Source organism: Megascapheus bottae, chromosome 31 (genome assembly GCF_031878675.1).
Source record: "Megascapheus bottae isolate mThoBot1 chromosome 31, mThoBot2.hap1, whole genome shotgun sequence".
In the NCBI taxonomy this organism is placed as follows: Eukaryota; Metazoa; Chordata; class Mammalia; order Rodentia; family Geomyidae; genus Megascapheus; species Megascapheus bottae.
In genome coordinates, this window is record NC_143539.1 from 1,163,428 (window position 1) to 1,184,661 (window position 21,234).

A 21,234-nucleotide genomic window follows, 5' to 3' on the forward strand; every position below is an offset into this window, starting at 1 on the left:
AGACCGACAGACAGACAGGCAGACACACAGACAGGCAGACAGACAGGCAGGCAGGCAGACAGACAGGCCGGCCGGCTGGCCGGCCGACAGACAGACAGACAGACAGACAGGCAGGCAGGCAGACACACAGACAGGCAGACAGACAGACAGACAGGTAGGCAGGCAGACAGACAGACAGGCCGGCAGGCAGGCAGACAGACAGACAGAGACAGACAGACCGGCCGAGCCGGAGTTCAAGCCGCCCCCACCCCGCTCTGCCCCCCGCCCCAGGCTCAGAGATTGGAAGAAGAGGAGGTCAGAGACCCAGAAAGAGACGGGGAGGGCGCGGGGGGGGGAGAGAAAGAGGGAGGGAGGGCGGGAGGCTGAAACCCGGAGACCTTGAGCTGGGGGGGGGAGGGAGCGCCTGGGCTGCCGGCGGGCGGGCGCGGGGTCCGGCGCGGGGCCGGGGCGGCGCGCGGGGCGGCCCGGGCCGGGGTCCCCAGCGGCGGCGGCGGCGGGCGGGCGCAGCGCGGAGCGGGTCCTGCAGCCACCGCGGAGCCCTGCCGGGCCAGCCCCCCCGCCGTGATGTCAGCGGGGCCACTCTTAAAGGGGCAGGCCTCCCGCCGAGGGTCGGGGCCCGGGCTGGGGCCCTGGGGCACGAGGCGGGCGCGCGGCCCAGGGCATGCAGAAGACGGTGGGCCCTGGGAGCCTCGGCCCCTCCAGATGGACGGGCGCTCAGAAAGGCAGGAGCCTGCGAGGAGAGACGCCGGGCCCTCGAGTAGGCCTGAGAAGAGTTGGGGCTCGGTCCTCCCTGAACACACCGACAGGCACACCACGCCGCGGGCCTGTCCCATCCAGGGACTACACTCCCCACAAGCCCTAGCGGCCAGGAGCCGCACCTGGAAGGGAGGGTATTTCGCGGTGTCCTTTGGGAAATGTAGTCCACCTGGTCGAGCCCCTCCTCCGCCTCTAAGTGGGTCAGGGGGGCGAGGCCGCAGGACCAGCCGGCCGGCTCGCCGCGCGTGGCTGGGCTCCCAGATTGGGCTCGGAGTCCGGCTTGTTCCGCCCTCTGTGCCCTGGGGTCCCTTCCTCACATGGTCCCCGCCTCGCCTTCGGAAGCCATCCTTTCTTCTCCCTCTGGGATGGCTCCGGGTGCGGGGCCTCGGTGGGGGCGGAGGGCGGGCGGCCTTGGGGGGTGGGGGTTCTGCCTCTGATACCCCCGTCCCGGGAACACGGCGCCGCGCGCACACCCACCCGGCCCCTGCGGCCCCGTGCCTGCCGCGTGCCCACAGCTGTGTCCCCCGCTGTGTGCATAGGCGCCACCCCACCTCCGCACCCCTCCAGACTCCGAGCTCAGAAGAAAACATCCAAACACTGGAGCATTAGCATCCCAAGTTTATTCTCCAGCGACGGTGGCGGCGGGGAGAGAGGGGGAGTCCCGGGAGGAGGGCGCTGGGAGGGGGCTCCGAGCAGGACTGTGGCCATGCGCGGGCGTGGGGGGCAGGGGGAAGCTATGGCAGGGGTCGGGGGAGCCCCTGGCAGGAGGCGGGAGTCCGTGGTGGCGGTGACGGGAGCTGTGGCAGAGGTGAGGGCCGGGGGAGGGGTGAGGGGGTCTGGAGCGAGGCCTGAGGGAGACCCCTCCCGCTGGGAAGGCGTCGGCCTGGAGGAGGGGCTCTGCCCCGCTTGACCCCCAAGGGGGTGGGGCCTCGGGATGGGGCGGGGCCTCGTGGGCTGGGCGTCCGGTTGGGGGCTGGGCTCGGGGGGGTTGGTGCGTGATGGGCGGGGCTCTACGCGGGGCGGGGCCTCGTGGGCTGGGCGTCCAGGTGGGAGCGTGGCTCGAGGGTGGTGCATGGTGGGCGGGGCGGGGCCTTGCGGGCGGGGCGTCCATGTGGTGCGTGGTGGGCGGGGCTCTGCGCGGGGCGGGGCCTAGGGAGGGGCGGGGCCTGGCCTGGCCTCACAGGGAGGAGGCGGGGACTGGGACTGGGACCGGGACCAGGGCCTGGCACTGGACTACAGAGCTGGGCAGGGCAGAGCCTGAACCCGGCGACTCCAGGCCGCGTGCAGTGTGCAGTGCCAGAAGCGCTCGGGGTGGGGGCGCCCCGAACCCCGGGGCGGCGACCGAGCGTGAGGCGCGGGGAGGAGAACGGGGGCGGCGGGGCGGCGGCGGGGCGGTTACATGACGGGCACGGGCACCGGGCTCGTGGGGCTGCGGGCATCGGGGTGCACGAAGTCGGGGTTGACGTAGGTGAAACCCTGGAAATCCGCCTGGTCGATGCTGGCCAGCACCAGGCGGTCTGGGGGCGTCAGCGCCGGCGCCGCCCGCGTGAAGAACTTGTCGAAGTTCTCCCCGCTCCGGCCACACTGCGGGGAGGGAGGGGGGGTTACCTGGGCGGGGCCCTGGGCCGGGGCTGTCCTCCCGCTGCCCCGCCGCCCGCCCGTCCCGGGGCCTCCCCCAGACCCCTGGGCCCCGCCGCCCCTACCCGGCCCCCGGCCGAGCCCCGGGAGACTGACCGGGCGCGGCCTGAACGGGGGCGCGATCTCCAGCCGCTCCAGACGCTCCCAGTCGATCCAGCGGAAGAAGCCGTGCGCGCGGACCGTGGGCTCCCCGTCCGGCCCGGAGCCCAGGCGCTTGCCCGGGTGCTTAGTCAGGAACTGCAGGGAACGAGGAGGACGGAGGACGGGGGCTGAGAGTCAGCACGGGCTGGGGAGGGGAGGGGCCGGGAGAGCGGAGATCCCGGAGGGAGAGGCCAAGACGGGGAGAAAGAGCGAGTGGAAAACAGACCGGAGTAAAGGCCGCGGGGTGGCAACGGAGGAAACCCACAGACCAGGATGAAGAAGAGAGGAAAAAACCCAGGATGTGAGGGTGTGAGATGCCCGGGAAAGAGAGGAGACAGGAGGAAGCCCCAGGGGGGAGGGGAAGAGGGAGAGGGGGTAGACAGCGATGACCAGCAGCCGAACCCGGGACGGGAATCCAGAGGGAGCCAGGCTCTGGAAACAGGGGGTGCTGCCATGCCCTGGCCCCCAAGCCCGCCTCTGGGCCAGCCCCTGTTTCCTCAGCTAGGTCTCTCCCTGGGGAAGAGGACACCCGGACTTTTCAGTGAACAGGAGCCCAGTGTTCTGAGGGGCCCAGCTCTGGAGAGAGACACGCAGACCCACCACGGTTCTAACGAAACCTGTGTGTGTTCCATGGGCTTCTTGGGAGAGTGGGAGCAAAGCAAGCTGAAGCACCAGAGCCCTCACCCCCTTGCAGATGGCCACGGCTTCCCGGGAAAGGGACTTGGGGTAGGTGACAGTTTGCTCCATGATGGCCTGAAACAGCTCCTCTTCATCCTCTCCATCAAAGGGTGGCTGTGGAGGACAGAGTCAGAGTCAGGCTTGTCAGGCCTTCCATGACCCCCCCTCCCCAGGACCTCCCAGCAGTGACGACTGGACACCCACCAGCTGACCTCCCTGCGTCCCTCCCCCACTGCCTCTCCTCCCATTTTCACATCATCAAAGCCATACATAGGTCATCTACACGGAGCAGAGGAAAAGCCAGTGAAGCCTGGAAATGCATTCTGGTTGGAGGAGGGGACCGACTCTTTTGGGGTGAGGAAACACAATACAGACAGGGGTCTTAACTGAGCATCTAAATGGACTACGCACAGAAGAGAAAAAGTGCATAGTGCATGAATTAAACCAGATTGGGGGGGGATCTGGCAACTTTATTCCCCCCCCAGCCATTAGTAGAAATGCATTTCCTCCAATTATGCATATAGGCAAATGAAAGCTGCAGAACCAACCAATCACAGACTCCTGTTGTTATGAGAGTTGCAGATATTTTTAGCGCATCTACCTGTCGCTCCTACCTCAGAATTACTGTTGGGCCTTCCTTTTTCCTTCCTACTCCTGTGAGAACTTACTATTTTATAGGCAGCCAAGAAGCCACAACTATGTCTGTGTCCCAGTGTGAAACATCTTAAACAACTGTCTACGTTTCAGTGACTTTACTTAGGGAAAAGCAATGAAATCTTGAGAGATAGCTGGTGATGGCGGCTCACGCCTTGTAATCCCAGCTACTGAAGAGGCTGAGGCTGAGATCTGAGGATTGTGGTTTGAAACCAGCTGGGGAAGAAAAGTCTGAGAATTTTTTTTTGCCAGTCCTGGGGCTTGAACTCAGGGTGTGAGAGCACTGTCCTTGGGCTTTCTCAAGGGTAGGGATTGTCTGCTTGAGACATAGTACCACTTATGGCTTTTTTTTTTTGGAACCCCGGTATTTATGCATGCTAGGTAAGTACTGTACCACTAGGCCAAACTCCCAGCTTCAAAAGTCTGAGAATCTTATTTTCATTAAACTACTCAGAAAAAAGCCATAAGCGGTGATGTGGCTCAAGTGGTAGAATGCTGGCTTTGAGCACAAAGTGACTCAGGGACAGCAGTCAGGCCAAGAGTTCAAGACACAGGAAGATGGGCAAGCAAAATAATAATAACAATAATAACGTTTTCAAGGAATAACACTTTCAAGGAGATTGATTTCTTTTGTTATTTGAGTGTCAAGGAAGGCCCTGGTCGGAGTTTTTTTCTCTTTTTTTTTTGCCAGTCCTGGGGTTTGAACTCAGGGCCTGAGCACTGTCCTTAGGCTTTCTCAAGGCTAGCACTCTACCACTTAAAGCCACAGCATCACTTTCAGTCTTTTCTGTATATATGGTACCAAGGAGTCGAACCCAGGACTTTATCTGTGCTAGGTAAGCACTCTACCACTAGGGCACACTCCTGGCCCCAAAGAAGGGTTCATAGATTTCATCAAAACCCCTAAAAGCACTAAATAAAACCCAAAGTAAAGCAGCAAACGCTAAGAACACAGAAATAATGGGAAGCTAGCGTTTCAGGACCATGGACAGCTGCCCTGGCCTCCTCTCCCTTCCACCCTTTACCAGAGGAAAGGAGGCCAGCGGGAAGGGTGCCCTGCCCTGTGTGGCCTGGAGTGACGCCAGCGCCATCCTTACCTGTCCCGCCAGCATCTCGTACAGCAAAACCCCGAATGACCACCAGTCAACAGACTTGCCGTAGGGTTGGTAGGCAATGATCTGAAGGGGTAAGAGGCCAGCGGTCGTGGTTTTCCTTTAAGAAGCCCAGCATCCCTCTGGCCTTGCTCCCTGCGTCAAGTGCTTTGGGCCCAAATACTTCCCACTCTGTGAATGTTTTGGCTACAGCTCCATCCTCCCTTGGAAAGATTCAGGAAAGGAAGTTTACCTGCGTACAACATTCCTTTTACGCACAAACACAGACTACATGAGAGTCAAGTCACCAGCTGCACCTGCTCAGAGTTCTTGCTCAGCCTCCCCATTATGGGTCAGAGTCCCAGGCATGGGTGGGGATGGCAGGAAGCCACAGAAAAGGCAGTGATGCTCTCTAACTTAGATGAATGGCTGGGTTTGGGGACCATTGCCATGGATTACTTAGCCCATAACATCAACCAGTTGAAAAAAAAATATATATATCGGGAGACGAAATCCCCAATACCACCTCAGCTTAGAAAAGCCAGGTCTCAGCACACGTCACTGAGTATGCCCATGTCCACATCACCCACAGGCACCCACATTCACATCACCAGTGTGCACCACATCACACCAGCCATGTGCATGCATGTTCACACTACCAAGTACAGCTACATCCACACCACCTGCACGCAATGTTGAGAACATGAGAGCTTCACTCCTTGACAAGGGCTGGGCAATGTCCCATCCACTGAAGATACTCAGGGCTGGCATCTGCCCTCCTGGGACTCCTAGGATGTCCACTTCAGCCTTTGAAAATGGTAGAAGATGCCAGGCACCAGTGCTCATCCTGGTAACCCTAACACTCAGAAGGCTGGGGTCTCAGGATGGCGGTTCAGAGCTAGCCCGGGCAGAAAAGTCCATAAGACTTTTTTGTTGTTGTTCATAGGGCTTGAACTCGGCTTGGATGCTGTCCTTGAGCTCTTCAGCTCAAGGCTTCCGCCCTACCCTGAGCCAAGCCCCACTTCCCATTTTCTAGAGGTTAATTGGAGATAAGAGTCTCAGGTCCTTTTGTGCCCCAGCTGGCTTTGAACCTTAATCCTCAGATCTCAGCCTCCTGAGTAGATAGGATTATAGGCGTGAGCCACCATGCCTGGCTTCCATAAGACTATCTCCAATTAACCACCAGAAAACCAGAAGTAGCCCTGTGGCTCAAAGTGGTAGAGTGATAGCCTTGAGCTGAAGAGCTCAGGGACAGAGATCAGGCCCAGAGTTCAAGCCCCAGGATTGACAACAACAACTGGTACAAGGGTAACCTACTTAGATCAAGACCCTGAGCTTGAGCCAGACACCATGGCTCGTGACTGTAATCCTAGCTACTCAGGAGGCTGAGATCTGAGGATTGCCGTTCAAAGCCCTTCTGAGCAGGAAACCCCTGAGACTCTTACTCCAATACACTACTCAAAAAACCTGGAAGTGGTGCTGTGGCTCAAGTGGCAGAGCACTTACCTTGAGCAAAAAGAAGCTCAGGGACAGTGCCCAGGCCCAGAGCTCAAGCCCCATGAGCAGAAAAAAAACGAAAAACCAAAAACCAGCACTTGTTCAAAACCCTGGCTCCAATCTCTGACGAGGCGCTTGCACGCGCGGGCACACACGCACGCACACACACACACACACACACACACACAACTAGGTGCAAGACTTGCCTTGAACTTTCACCCAAGGAGAATGCTGCAGGGCCCGCCCCGCTCAGTGCGGCAGCCCCAGAGCCCTGCCCACTGAGCAGACTGAAATCTCTGCCTTCTCAGAATGCCACAAGCTCCACTCAGAACCCCTCAGAATCCCTGCAAGAACCCCCCCACCCCCGCAGCGCGTGGCCTGCAGGTTCTACTCGCTTAATCTATTCGAGTTCCCTGAGTTGGAGCCCATCCACGGCCTTCCCACGCAGGACGCTGGAGGAATGCCTCACCTGGTTGTGAGGCCTGCCTGGGAAACAGGCCCCGCCCACTACAAATACTACATGGCCCCGCCCACCGACTGGCCACACCCACCACCACCAACACTTCCGGCCCCGTCCACCAGCAGGCCACACCCACCAACAACACTGCCAGGCTACGCCCACCGACAGGCCACACCCACCACCAACACTGCCAGCTCCGCCCACCGACAGGCCACACCCCCGCGACTACCCGGCCCCGCCCGAGGACGGGGCGGGGCGGGGCGGGGCGGGGCTGAGGGCTGCGGTACCTCCGGGGCTATGTAGTCCGGAGTCCCGCAGAAGGTGCGGGTTGTGGTCCCAGGGAAGACGTTCTCTTTGCACATGCCGAAGTCGGTAATCTTGATGTGCCCCTCGGCATCCAACATCACGTTGTCCAACTTCAGGTCCCTGGAGGACGGGGGTGCCGGAAGGCCTTGTGGGAAGGGGGGGCTGAGCCGGGCAGGCCTGGCCCTGGGCTCCCACTGCTTCCCCTGGGAGGGGCCCCGCTCCCCTCCATGAGGGTCCTGGGCATGCTCACCTGTAGATAATGCCCTGGTTGTGAAGGAAAAACAGGCCGATGGCGATCTCTGCGGCGTAGAACCTGGAGGGGCCGTGGGAGGCGCGGGGTCAGGGGCGTGGCGGGACCCACCCCTCCGCCCCACCTCCGTCCCTGGCTGACTCACGCCGCGTGCGGCTCCTTAAACTTGCCCAGCTGCTGAATGTGGTACATCAAGTCGCCGCCGGTCACGTACTCCATCACGAAGTACAGGCGATCCTGGAGAGGAGGCCGGGCTTAGCGGCAGAGGCCCGCCCTCCATGCGTGCTCGGGGCCCTCGTGGGGCAGCCGGCCACACCCGAGGACGCGCCCTGGTCCTCTCCCCCTGCCGCCGCGGAAGCCACCCTCGCTTCTCAAAACTGAAATACTGAGGTCCACCGTGCCACTGAATCCGGGCGAGCCGGAGCCCTCCGCACATCCTGTCACACGCGTGTGCCCACACGCACGTGTGCCCCTCGCTACCTGGGCCCGAAGACCGCCAGCCTGCTACCGTGACCGCTTTTAGCCCTGGAGGCTGCCCGGCCCACTCGAGCCAGTCGCCTCCCCAAACGCTGAGGGCTCTGAATCCCTGCCAGCCGTGGGGAAACCCTTCCCCACGCGGCCCTCAGCCAGAATCCAAACGTGACACCCTTTCTCAGAGTCCAAAGTTCAGGTCTCCCCCACAGACAACTCCGCCCGTGGCCGGCGGCGAGACCCGGGCTCCGGCCACGCCCACTGCGAGCACACCCGGCCACGCCCACCGAAGAGCCCCTCCTTCCGGCCACGCCTTCGATCTAGGCAAATCCTGGCCACGCCCACTTCAGGCTCAGTCCCAGCCCTGCTTCCATCAGGCAAACCTGGCCACGCCCACAGAGGAGCCCATCCTCTGGGCCCGCCCACCTCCCTAACCCTAGCCACGCCCACCGAGCGCCCCATCCCGGCCACGCCCCCGTCTTGTAGTCCTGGCCCCGCCCCCAGAGCAGCTCATCCCGGCCCCGCCCACTTGACGTGCAGGGTGCTTTTGCTGAGCCAGCCCGACCCCCAGAAGCGCCCAGCCCAGCCCCAGGGAGGAGCGGGGCGGCGCGGTCCTCCTTCCCCGCCGGCCTCACCGGCGTCTGGAAGGTGGAGTGCAGCTGGGTGAGGAAGTGAGGCCGGCCGCCGGGACCGCGGCCGCCCAGGGCCAGCACGCGCTTCTCCACCAGGGTGCAGTCCACGTCGTCGTCCTGGACGATCACGTCCTTCTTCAGGATCTTGATGGCGTAGAGCTCGTCGGAGCCCCTGCGCTCGGCCAGCATCACCTGGGGACGGGGGACCGGGTCGAAGGCGCAGAGAACAGGACCCCAGGGCCTCCCCTCTCTCCAGGGACCCTCTCAAGGAACCTGCTGGCGTCTTTGCAGCCCAGGTTCCCTCCACTTCTGCTCGGAGCAGAAAGGCGCCCGCCCCTTCACCGAAACCCCAGGCATCCAACCTTCCCAAAACTGCCTTTTCCTAGGACCATGAGGAAGCTGAAGTCGGAGATGTGCAGACGTCCAGGGCCGGCCCCGAAGAAGCAGCGCTTGGAGTCGGTGGGACTGGGGGACGGGGAAGGGACGGGGGAGGAGGAGGGGCCCATGCGCACTCGCTGTGGAGAAGCAGACAATCCAGCTGGGGTCCGGAGATGGTAGCTTCCAGCCGGGAGGGGGATGCACCCCCACTCCTGGCCGGGCTTGAGAACTTTCTCTGAACCCCCACCCCCACGCCCAGCCGGAAGAATGCTTCATTTGACACTTAGCCTACTAATCGCCATCTCTGGACAGCCTTGCTATCCGACCCACTTTCCAGAAGAGGAAACTGGCACAGAGAGGTCAGCCAGTGGCCCCCAAGTCACACCGTGGCTGAAACCAAAGTCAAACAGTTCAGGCTTTGCCAAACTTAGTCTCCAAGTCGGATCCCCTGGAGGAACAGGCAAGACAGATGTGGGGGGCTTTCTGATTCTACCAAGGGGGTCCAGGAGGGCTGTAGTTTTTACACTTCTAAAGGGGTCCTGGGCAGAGATGCTGCCGCCTCCTCGGGATGCCTGGGGCGCACACTAGCCTAGCCACTTTTTCCTTCAGTGGTTTGTGCAACGTTCACCACTGCCCTTTCCAATGCGTTCTCAGCTCAGCAGGCAAAGGGACCAATTTAAAAATAAATAAACCATGCTATGTGTCCCCTATGCTTTTGAACCCTCTACTGGCCTCTTCCTGTATTAAGATTTCATTTCCTGTGGCTTCAGGAGCAGGTGCTAATGGAGCCTACTGTTCTCTCCCCAACCCATTCCACGGTCTCGCCTCCCTGGACTCAAACACTCTGCTCCATTTTCAACCTCAGGGCTTTGGGACATGCCATTCAGCCAGCTCTGAGCGAATCGCTCCCCTGCCATTGTCCAGTCATTTCTCAGGCCTCCCTTACTCATTTTAACGGCACCAGTCACCACTCTCTTGAGCCACGGCTCCTTCATAACTGTAACTACCAGGGGTCAGTTCTGTTCTCCAACAAGAAGTAGTGATGCCCAAGGAATTGTTAAAGCTCAAGAAATACTGTTTTCTTTTCTTTTTTGGTGCCAGTACTGGGGCTTGAACTCAGAGCCTGGGCACTTTTGCTCAAGACTGGTATTCTACCACTTTGAGCCATAGCTTGACTTCTGGGTTTTTGCTGGTCACTTAGAGATAAAAAGTCCCACGGACTTCCCTGCTCAGGCTGGCTCAGGCGGGCTCAGATTTCAGCCTCCCAAGTGGCTGGGATTATAGCCACCAGTGCTGTGCTCAAGAAACATTTGTGAACAAGATGCTATATTGTGGAGAAGGACAGTCTGGCCATTTGGATTCAGACCCTAGCTATTGCTGGGGTATCTCCATAACTGTGTCTACAATGGTCAGGTAACAGAACTTCCAGTGGGGTTGTCAGGAGTGGACAGCACTCAGTACAACACCTCCCACGCAGGTAGTAGACTTCCCTTTCCCCCAGGACCTAGCCCGGGGTCTGGCACGTAGTAGCTGGGCATTAATGACATTCATTGGTGCCTGTTGAGTTGGGAGAGACACAGAACAAAATCTCAGACATAGCCCTGCCCCCCATGGCTACTGGTGGATTATGAAATGAATCAATGGAGACCAAGGCACTGCAATTACCCACACGGTGCACGATGTGTCAACCATGCATTCAACTCATATATAGAGTTGAAGACAGATGGACAGACAGTTTGAACACCATGATGTCTCAACTCTACTCACCTCATACAATTCCAAGGGATAGTTACAGGCCTGGAGGAGAAAACAGCCAGAGTCAGGACCTCAAAGGGGGTAGGAGATTGCCTCAGAGTAGTCTCTAGGGTCTCTATTACCTCCAAGCCATGGGGACTGAAAAGAACTACAATTCCCATTAGACACTGGAGCTAGAGCCCCCAAGAAGAGTAAAGACAGGAGGCTTGGGGTCTTCTGGGAATTGTAGTCCCAGGACCAGTGGACCTTCAGAGAGGGTAGAGGGGAAGGCCAGCTCTGAAGTGGGGGCGGCTGGGCTGGGCTCCCCTGGGGAAGCCAGTCCGGGTACCTCGAACTTCTGGAGGAGGCTGCAGTTGTCAGCATCGGCCACCGGCACATTGTAATATTCACCCTCCTCCTGGTTCAGTAACTTGTACCTGACATACAGACGGAGACCAGGGCCGGGCAGGGGTGGGGGAGCAAGGCACCCGAGGAAGAGGCAGAGACATCCAAAGGGAGGAAAGAGACACAGAGAGACAGACACAGAGATGGAGAGAGAGAGAGTGAGATAAGGAGAGGGGGAGAGAGCAGAGGCTGGCAGCGTCTAGAGAAAAAGAAGAAGAGAGAGGAGGAAGAAGAGAAGGAGGTGGAGGAGGAGCAGGGGGAGGGGAAGGAAGCTGGGGAAGAAGGAGAGGCAGGATGGTGGTCCAGGAGGAGACCACACACAGAAGGAGATAAGTGGTCCACCACCAGCCGGGGGGTCCCGCTCCTCACCAGCCGTGCACGGACGCCTTGAGCAGTTCCGAGACACCAAAGGACATGGCGCCCATGAAATCGTTCCGGGATGTCCGGTCCCAGTCCCACACCTCCACGCTGAGCCTGCGCTCCACGTCCCCGGGCTTCAGGTTGCTGCAGAGGGTGGGGCATAGGGAGGATATGGAGCTCACAGACCCCTGTCCGAGGGCTGGGGAATGGGGGCCGGGTCCACCGTGGTCAGGAGGCAGCCTCCCATCCTGGCCCTCCCAAACACAGCTCCGCCATCCTGGCCAGGAGGGAATTTGCGTTCGGCTGGATAGCACTCCCAGTCTCTCTTCCCTCCTTCCCACTCATCTCCTGGCCTTTCCCCAGCTCTGAGTCACCAGTGTCACCTCCCTTCTCCTGCAGTTGGCCCTATCATCCTGGCTTCTCTTTTGGTCCTTGCTACTTTCCTATCATCTGCTACTCTCTCACCTCCTTTTCTTGTGTGTGTGAGTTCTTTCTTCTCTTTAAATCTTCGTCCCTCTCTCTGCTATTTTTTTTTGGGGGGGGGTCAGTCATGAGACTTGAACTCTGGGCTGGGCGCTGTCCCTGAGCTCTTCAGCTCAAGGTTACCACCCTACCCCTGGAGCCACAGCACCACTTCTGGTTTTCTAGTAGTTAATTGGAGATAAGAGTCTCACAGTCTTTAGTGTCCGAGCTGGCTTTGAACCGCAGTCCTCCTGAGTAGCTGGGATGACAGACATGAGCCACCATACCTGGCTTCTTTTTTTTTTTTTGCCAGTCTTGGGCTTAAGCTCAGGGCCTGAGCACTGTCCTTGGATTTTTCTCAAGGCTAGAGCTCTACCACTTGAGCCTCAGCACCACTTCTGGCTTTTTCTAAGTATGTGGTACCAAGGAATAGAACCCGGGTCTTTGTGCATGCTAGGCAAGCACTCTACCACTAGGCCAAACTCCCAGCCCCATCCTGGCTTCTTTTTTGTTTGGCTGTTTTCTGAAACAAGGTTTAGCTACATAGCTCTAGCTGGCCTTGAACTCACAGTCCTCCTGCCTCAGTCTCCCCAGTTCTGAGATTACTTGTGTATGCCACCACACCCAGTCTCTCTCTGATCTTTCCTCCCTACGAAATTGCTTCCATCTGTCCCTCTGGCTCTCTTCTCATCCCATTTCAGTCCTCCTCTAGACTCTCCTGTTCATCGGCCTGTCTCTCCTTTAGTCTGGATCTCTCTGACAGAGGGCTCAGGGAGATTAAATGCACTGAGATCTGTGTCTGTGATCCTCTTGACTTGCCACACCCCTCTCCTTCAATCATTCTGGTCCTTTCTCTGATGGCCTTCTGCCCCCATTAAGATCTCCCTCTATCCTGAGGCCTCCCACCAGCCTCTGTCTAGGTGGTATGGGCCACTGGCACCCTCTGACCATCCTCCATCTGTCAAAGCACCCCAGCTCACAACACAAAGGTCTCGTTCCACACAGGGTTGAGTGTAGCTTTCACAGTCCGGGTCTTCTGCTTTGTCAGGTTCCGAGGGTCTGGGATGAGCTTCAGCTTCACATAGGGATCCGACAGACCATTGGGGTCCATGGGAATGAGGTTACGGGCCTCGCCAACTGAAAGGGGAAAGCAAGGAGAGAGGCTTAGAGATGGAGGAAGGGGCTTGCAGGTCTGCCCCAGGCAGCAATCAGCAAGCTCGGGGCCGGGACTTTGGCCTAGCATGCAGGAAGACCAGGGTTTGATTCCTCAGTGCCACATATATAGAAAAAGCGGGAAGTGGTGCTGTGGCTCAAGTGGCAGAGTGCTAACCTTGAGGAAAGCCCGAGGACAGTGCTCAGGGCTCAGAGCCTGAGTTCAAACCCAGAACTGGCAAAAAAATAAAAATAAAAAAGAAGTGCAAGCTCGGTCTGGGAACGGGCTTAGTGGTGGAGCGCTCGCCTCGCCTAGCGTGCATGAAGCCCTGGGTTCAATTCCTCAGTCCCACATACACAGAATAGGCCGGAAGTGGCTCAAGTGGTAGAGCGCTAGCCTTGAGCAAAAGCAGCTCAGGGACAGAACTCGGGCCCTGAGTTCAAGACCCAGGACTGAGGAAAAAAAAACAACAGTCCTTTGAAGTTGCAAGCCAGGGCTGGAGGTGGGGCTTGGAACTGGAGGGGCATGGTCACGGAGGAGCCCAATCTGCGGGCGGATTGTGGGTGTGGCTTAGCAAAGGCGTGGCCTCCTGGTTCGGGTGGGTTCTGCCAATCAGCATCATGTCGGGCTAAGGGGGCGTGGCTAGGTGAAGCCAACCAGAAGCCAGGCTCCGGGCTAATGCGGTGGGCGTGGCCCGGGAGGGCGTGGCCAGGCCTGAGTGCGGGGCGGTGTCGCACCAGTGATGTGGATCTCGTCCGAGGTGGGAGCCCGGATCTCCAGCTGCAGGCGGCCACGGCGCTCCGTGTGGTCCACCCCGCACAGAGAGGGCACGCTGCGCACGCAGCGCCGGTGCACATTCATCTCGCAACCTGGACAGGGAGAAAAGCCGCGAGGGGGTGGGGGGTGAGTGGGTGTCCCTGCGAGTCCGGCCCGCGGCCCGGCTCCTCCCGTCCTCCCCAGCCGCAGCCCTGCCCGCCCCGGCACTCACAGGAGCACTTCATGCCCTGGTGCACCAGCCCGTAGAGGAGGGAGCCGCAGTGGTCGCAGAACGTGGGGCTGCTGTAGCTGTGCAGGCGGAACTTGTGTTTGTTCCGGGGGTCCTGGGGACAGACGGGACACTCACGGAGGCCGGCGTGGCAGGGCACACCTGCCACCCCGGCGACTGGGGGGGGGGGGTGAGGGAGAGGCCGGGGGTTCGAGGCCAGCCTGGGCTACATCGTGAGACCTGGCTCGAAAAAAAAGCACTTAGGCAGAGAGTGGGAAGGAGGGGGGTCCCTAAACATGGGGCTTTAATGGAGGGGAACAAGGTAAAAACTCACGCCTGTCATCCTAGCTACTCAGGAGGCCGGGATCTGAGGATCACGATTCGAACCCAGATTCTTATCTCCAATAAACCACTCAAAAACCAGAAGTGGTGCCATGGCTCAGTGGTAGGGTACGAGCCATGAGCATAAAAAGGTTCAGGGACAGCGTCCAGACCTTGAGTTTAAGCCCCACACAGATCAAATAAAGAAAAATAAATAAAAAAAGATAAAAACAGGGCCAGGAGTTTGGCGTGGTGGTAGAGTGCTTCCCTAACATGCACAAAAACCTGGGTTTGATTCCTCAGTACCATATACATAGAAAAAGCTGGAAGTGGTGCTGTGGCTCAAGTGTTAAAGCACTCGCCTCGAGAAAGCCCAAGGACAGTGTTTAGGCTCTGAGTTCAAGCCCCAGGACTGGCAAAAAAAATAGATTAAAATAAACACAGTAAGTAAATAAAATATATGGCATGGCAGATGGTAACGGATGCTCTGGGGGAATGAGGCAAAGTACTAAAAGAATTTGGGAGCTTGAACTTTGAATATAGTGTGCAGGCAGAGGCTAACGAAGCATGTTTTGGGGCAGATCACCGAGGAGGGGGTTTCCAACATCTTGTTTCTCTACCCTCCTGCTCTTTATCTTCTCGAAAGTTGTTCTCTGAGGACTTGTGGGGATCCCTGAACCCAGGACTATGCACAGAGCTGTTCCCACCTCGGCCAGTACAAAGTCGCCACCCATGTCTACCTAGACACCCAGCCCTGACGTGCCGAGCTAGACTGTGTCCCTGCTCTGCGATTTAGAACAAGTTCATTTCCAGTACTGAGTCCTCCTCTGCCAAAAAGCAAGACCTAATCGGTATCCTAAGGCAATGCTAGGTTTCTGTGTCTTCTTGCCAAAGAATTTGACATTTGCCATCTAAGAACCACTGATGGTGGACACGAGTAGCTCAGAACTGTCACCCTAGCCAACTCAAGAGGCTGAGATCCGAGGACTTCGGACAGTAAAGTCCGTGAGACTCTTGTGTCCAAATGACCACTTAAAAAGCCAGAAGTGGAACTGTGGCTCAAGTGGTAGAGTGCTAGCCTTGAGCACAAAGAAGCTCAGGGACAGCACACCGGGGCCCCTGAGTTCAAAGTTCAAGCCCTAGTACTAGCACGTGGGCGCGCGCACGCACACACGCGCACACACACACACACGCATATTTGTGAATAAATTCGAATGGCAAATTGGCAGAGTCTGAAGATTTCTCCTCACTTTTTTGGGGTGGGGTGGGGCGCCGAGGCCTTACTACATAACCCACACTGGTCTCAAACTCCTGATCTCTGGCCACAGCCTCTCGAGTGCTGTCTTGTCTCTTCCCTTCTCTCTCTTCTTTTTTTTTTGGGGGGGGGGCTTTGGTCACAGAGCTTGGGCACTGTCCCTGAGCTTCTTTGGGTTCAAGGCTAGCACTCTACCAGCCGAGCTTGTGTGCTTCAGGTGGGCATTCTACCACTTCGAGCCACAGCTCTACTTCCAGCTTTTTTCGGTGGCTTAGTTGGAGATCAAAGTCTCATGGACTTTCCTTCCTGGACTGATTTTGAACTTCCATTCTCAGATCTGCTTCCTGAGTAGCTGGGATTACAGATGTAAGACATTGGTGCCCAACTTTCCTCTTCCTGTCTATCTACTTTTCTACAACAGTCTCCCACCTGTATCAAACCCCTCATCTGGGTCTGTCTAGGTTTTGTCCCATTTCCTTCAGTAGCCACTAACCCCAAGTGACTGTTTAAACTTAAAATGGACTTGAATGAAACAGAATTTAGATTTATGGCCCTCTGTCTGTCTTGTTTCATCACCAGCTATGTATGGCTGACAGCCATATGTCCCTTGCTGTGGTGAATTCTGTGAGTGGTCACTCCCATTTTACAGTGGAGGCAACTGACATTTAGTGAGAAACAGAAGGAAGGGGCGGGACCAGCAGCTGGAGCTGGCTGCATTGTCAGTGTCTGATGTGCAGAGTCAGGGTAAGGGGGGCCATAGTTCTGAGCCAGAGCGTGTGCAGGGTCTGGGCGTGTGTGTGCACCCATACATTGCGGCGTCTCCGGGGACCCCTCTTCCCTGCATCTCCAAAGCGTACACCATACCTACCATCTCCTATTTTTGCCTCTGGAGCGTTCCTCTGCTGGCCTCTCTCAGTGCCTCGGAACTCCCTCTCCCTGGCTGCGCTTTCTCTGTTTTATTTCTCTCTCTGATCTTGTCCGGGATCTTGCTCCTCTCTGTTCTCTGTCCATGTTCTAGAGTCTCTCTGCATCTCAGTTCTGTACCCATCTCTCGCTCTGTTCTTCAGGCCTCGGTTTCCTGGACTCTCTTTACCCCCAGAGAGCACCCATCCCTCCTGTTCTGCTCTTGTCCCTCTCCCTGCCTCCCATCTGGTCCCACCTGTGTATCCAGCTTGTCCCAGGCCCCCTGGCACTCCCCCTTTTCAGGCCAAGGGCAAAGAATCTGGGCCAGGCTAGCTCCCCCTATCTCTCCAGCCCCCCTCTCCGCCCAGCCTTAAAAATAGCAGGAGAAATTGGGCCGGTCGCTGAGGGGGTGAGGGCGGGGCAGGGCCGGGAAGGAGGAGCCGGGCGTCCGGGCACTCACGTCCGTCTGGGGCCCCTTCCCAGCTCCTGGACACTCGAAGGTCACAAATTCGTGGCATCGGCGATGCACCACAAAGCTGCAGACTGAAGATGGAAACCGGATGGTCACAGAGGTTCCCCAGCACAGGCAAACTCGGAGAGAAAAATCCAGACAAACAGACAGACAGACAGACAGACAGAAAACCAAAGGCAAGCGGCTCTCCACATGCACAGCCCCCACGGTGTGTGCGCGTGTGAAAGCTGCGGAGACACAGAGAGGGCAGGACACGGACCACCGGGAGACCAACGGAAAGAAAGAAGGAAGGGAGCCCGACACAGCGACCACAGAGCGCGCGCGCATGCTGGGTCCAAAGGAGATGGACAGACAGACAGACATAAAACAAGAACCAATCGGGTCCGGTGGACACACACCCCCAGGCCCACAGGGGAAGACGAGGCAGAGGCAGGGGAGACGGACAGATTTCCAGGACACAGCCCGTCCTCAGACATTGCAGGGAGGCACTCGACAGAGGGGCTGGGGCGCCGCCCTCGGGTGCCCGGGGAGTCGCCCCTGGGGCCCCGGCCCAGGGCGAAGGCGTTGCCGTGGTGACGAGGGCTGGGGGGGGGGCTCTGACTTCGCCTCTCCAGCCCCTGCCCCCTTGGGCTCCCCCTTTCTTCCAATCGCCCTGTTGCCATGGCAACGGATTCTCCAAATATCTGTCCCCACCTGGAGCCGGCCGAGGGCGGGGCCGGCGCCACCTCCGCGGAGGGAGGGAGGCCCGGCGCCCAGCCCGGCTCCGCGAGCCCCCCTTGCCCCCCGCCGCCTCTGCCACACCCCCCGCCCGGCTCCCCCGCGCCTCCCGGCCGCCGCACGTGCGCCCCGGGCCCCAGCTCACCTTGACACTGCAGGCCCTGCTTTCCAATTCCCCTGGAAGAGCCAAGGAGCGCGGTCAGCGGGCGGCGGACAGCGGGGCCCCGCCACCCCCAGTGCCCTGCCCACCCCCCCCCCCCCGGGTCCCCGACCCCGGGGCGGGGCCCGGCCTCCTCCTCCCCAGACCCAGCCTCCTTCTCCGCAGACCCGGGGTCCAGACCCAGCCTCCTCCTCCCCAGACCCGGGGTCCAGACCCAGCCTCCCCCTCCCCAGACCCGGAGTCCGGACCCAGCCTCCTCCTCCTCCCCAGACCCGGGGTCCGGACCCAGCCTCCTCCTCCTCCTCAGACCCCGGTTCAGACCCAGCCTCCTCCTCCCTTAGACCCGGGGTCCAGACCCAGCCTCCTCCTCCTCCCCAGACCCGGAGTCCGGACCCAGCCTCCTCCTCCCCAGACCCGGAGTCCGGACCCAGCCTCCTCCTCCTCCCCAGACCCGGGGTCCGGACCCAGCCTCCTCTTCCTCCCCAGACCCCGGTTCAGACCCAGCCTCCTCCTCCCTTAGACCCGGGGTCCAGACCCAGCCTCCTCCTCCTCCCCAGACCCGGGTTCAAACCCAGCCTCCTCCTCCTCCCCAGACCTGGGTTCAGACCCAGCCTCCTCCTCCTCCCCAGACCCGGGGTCCAGACCCAGCCTCCTCCTCCTCCCCAGACCCCGGTTCAGACCCAGCCTCCTCCTCCTCCCCAGACCCCGGTTCAGACCCAGCCTCCTCCTCCCTTAGACCCAGGGTCCAGACTCAACCTTCTCCTCCCTCCCAGACCGGGGGTCCTGACCCAGCCTCCTCCTCCTCCTCCCTTAGACCCGGGGTCCAGACCCAGCCTCCTCCTCCCCAGACCCGGGTTCAGACCCAGCCTCCTCCTCCCCAGACCCGGGGTCCAGACTCAACCTCCTCCTCCCTCCCAGACCGGGGGTCCTGACCCAGCCTCCTCCTCCTCCTCCCTTAGACCCGGGGTCCGGACCCAGCCTCCCCCTCCTCCCCAGACCCGGGGTTCAGACCCAGCCTCCTCCTTCTCCGCAGATCCGGAGTCCGGACCCAGCCTCCTCCTCCCCAGACCCGGTTCAGACCCAGCCTCCCCCTCCTCCCCAGACCCGGGGTCCGGACCCAGCCTCCCCCTCCTCCCCAGACCCGGGGTCCCCTGCCCATCCCGGTGGCGGTCCGGCCCCGGCCTCCCCTCACCAGATGAAGTCGGTGCAGTGGCTGCAGAAGGTCGGCTGCTTGAAGAAGCGGGCGGTGAACTTGTGGCTCTTGACCTCGTGGACCACCTTCTGCCTCAGAGCCCCCTTTCTGCAGAACAGGGGCCGGGGCCCCCCCTCCGCGTCGCCTCCGCCGGGGCCCAGACCCGCCATGGCCCCGACTGCGCCGCGGGGACCGGGCTGCGGGGGTCCCGGGGACACAGGTGGACGGGCGGCCGGGCGGAGCGGGGCGCGGCGGGGGCGGAGGCCCGGCGGGGGCGAGGCCGCGGCGGGCGCGGGGTGGGGTCGGGGCCGCGCCCCGGTGGGCTCCGCCGGGGCGGGGCGGCGCGGGGCGCGGGGCGCCGGCGGCTCGGGCGGCTCGGGCGGCGGGCGCTGCGGCTCCGGCGCCGGCTGAAATGTGGGAGCCCGGGGTGGGGGGAGGCGTCGCCATGACGACCGCGGGGCGGGGTTTCGGCTTAAAGGCGCCCCCTCCCCCCGCGGGCGCGGGACGGGCGCCCTCCCCGCGCGCACACCCCCACCCCGGGGGAGGGCGGCCTGGGGGCTCCGCGGGGCGCCCCGGCGCGGGCCCCCGCCCCGCCTCTCTGCTCCCCGACCCTGGGGCTCTAGGGCGCGGGGAGATCGGTGGACCCCCGCCCTACCCCCGCCTTTATCTTCTTGGGCACCTCCGGGTCAGGGGCGTCAGCCTCCCCCCGGCGCGCCGCCCCCCGGCCGGGCCCCCGAGGCCCCGGGCTTCCCTGCGCCCGCCCGCCCGCCCGTCCGTCTCCCTGTCGTCCATCCCCGTCCTGGGAAATGCGGCTCCACGGCTCCGCTTTCCCGGTGCTGTCAGTGCCGCCGTCTGTCGCCAGGGGGCCTCCTCTCTCTCTCCCGCCTCGTCGCTCCGTCCGTCCCTCCCTGCCCCGGCCTCTGCCCCTCCCGCTCCCTCGAGGCGTCCCCCCGACGGCTCTGACGCGGGGCCCCCTCTCCCTCCACGCCTCCCCATCCCTCGGGCAGCCCTGCCTGGAGCGCGCGGCCCCGTGGCTCGCTCCGCCGGCCGGGCCTCGCGGGTCGCACGCCCGCCCCTCTCTACGGGGGTGGTGGTGGGGGAGCTGTTGCCAGGGACAACCAGGTTCCGTGTGTGTCTTGCGCGCAGTGCACTCTGGGAATTGTAGTCTTGGTCCCCTCGTAAGCCACGCTCGGGGTCCGACCCAGAACTGCCTCTCCCGGCGTGCCCCGCGGGGGGGCGGGGTTTTTTTTTCCTTCTTGGACAGCTTGGGCTGGGGTTCCGGAAACCCACGAGGGAGTTGGGGGGAGTGCGAGCCCGCCCTTCACCCCCCACCTACGCAAGCGCGGGGCGCAGGGGCCCCGGGCCCCCTCCTGGCGTCCGAGGCGCCCCGGGGCCCTGGAAACTAGTGGGGGTCTAGGACCCCGACTTGGAGCTTCCAGGGCCAGGGGAGGCTGACACCCACCGAGGAGCGTCAAGCAGGCCCTGGAGGGCGGCAGAGGGAAAGGGCCTCTGCGCTCCCCCGGAGGGAAAAGCAAGTGCCGGTGTCTCAGAGGCTAGGCTGAGAGGGGCAACCGCGGAAGAAGCCTTGACCTGGGAGAAAAGGGGCCAAGATTGTCCTCCCCCCCCCAAGACTGAGGATTCTGAGTCCATTTGTAAAGAAAGCACAAGTCTTCCTTTTATCTTTACATTGAGATTTACAAAAAAGAACATTATTTGATGTGCTGGGGGGATGGAGCCAGGCTTCTACCTACAAATGACAGCAGAGCTAAACCAGAGAATTAAAATATATATATAGATATATAGATATATATTTATACACACACACACATATATATGTTATATAGGTGTGTCAGGCTATGCATGTGAGTCCCAGAGCAGCAGAAAGCAGCAGCAAGAAGCAACTAGTACACACTGACTCACACGCCTGTGTGGCACACTCAAGCAAGGCCAAGACTGCAACGACCTGTGTCCCCCACCTACCCGCCCCCCCAAAAAAATTAAAAGTTTTTTTTTTTTTTTTTGGCCAGTCCTGGAGGCTTGAACTCAGGGCCTGAGCATTGTCCTTGGACACTTTTACTCAAGGCTAGCATCTGCCACTTGAGCCACAACCACTTCTGGCTTTTTCTATGTAGGTGGTACTGAGGAATCAAACCAAGAGCCTTG

At 60.3% G+C, this 21,234-nt stretch overlaps 1 protein-coding gene across 1 annotated transcript; it reads right to left on the minus strand.

The window, feature by feature from the left end:
* Positions 1-1,358: 1,358 nt before the first annotated feature.
* Positions 1,359-19,393, minus strand: Prkcg (protein kinase C gamma). Its single transcript, XM_090322793.1, has 18 exons — positions 19,072-19,393; positions 17,865-17,896; positions 16,991-17,073; positions 14,055-14,166; positions 13,804-13,935; positions 12,894-13,050; positions 11,461-11,595; positions 11,036-11,123; positions 10,720-10,749; positions 8,937-9,089; positions 8,578-8,766; positions 7,617-7,708; positions 7,472-7,534; positions 7,203-7,341; positions 4,965-5,045; positions 3,220-3,327; positions 2,491-2,631; positions 1,359-2,340 (listed from the first exon to the last, which is right to left on the minus strand). The coding sequence occupies exons 1-18, from the start codon at positions 19,239-19,241 to the stop codon at positions 2,152-2,154; spliced, it is 2,094 nt and encodes a 697-aa protein (XP_090178919.1). The 5' UTR covers positions 19,242-19,393; the 3' UTR covers positions 1,359-2,151.
* Between the last annotated feature and the right edge of the window lie 1,841 nt (positions 19,394-21,234).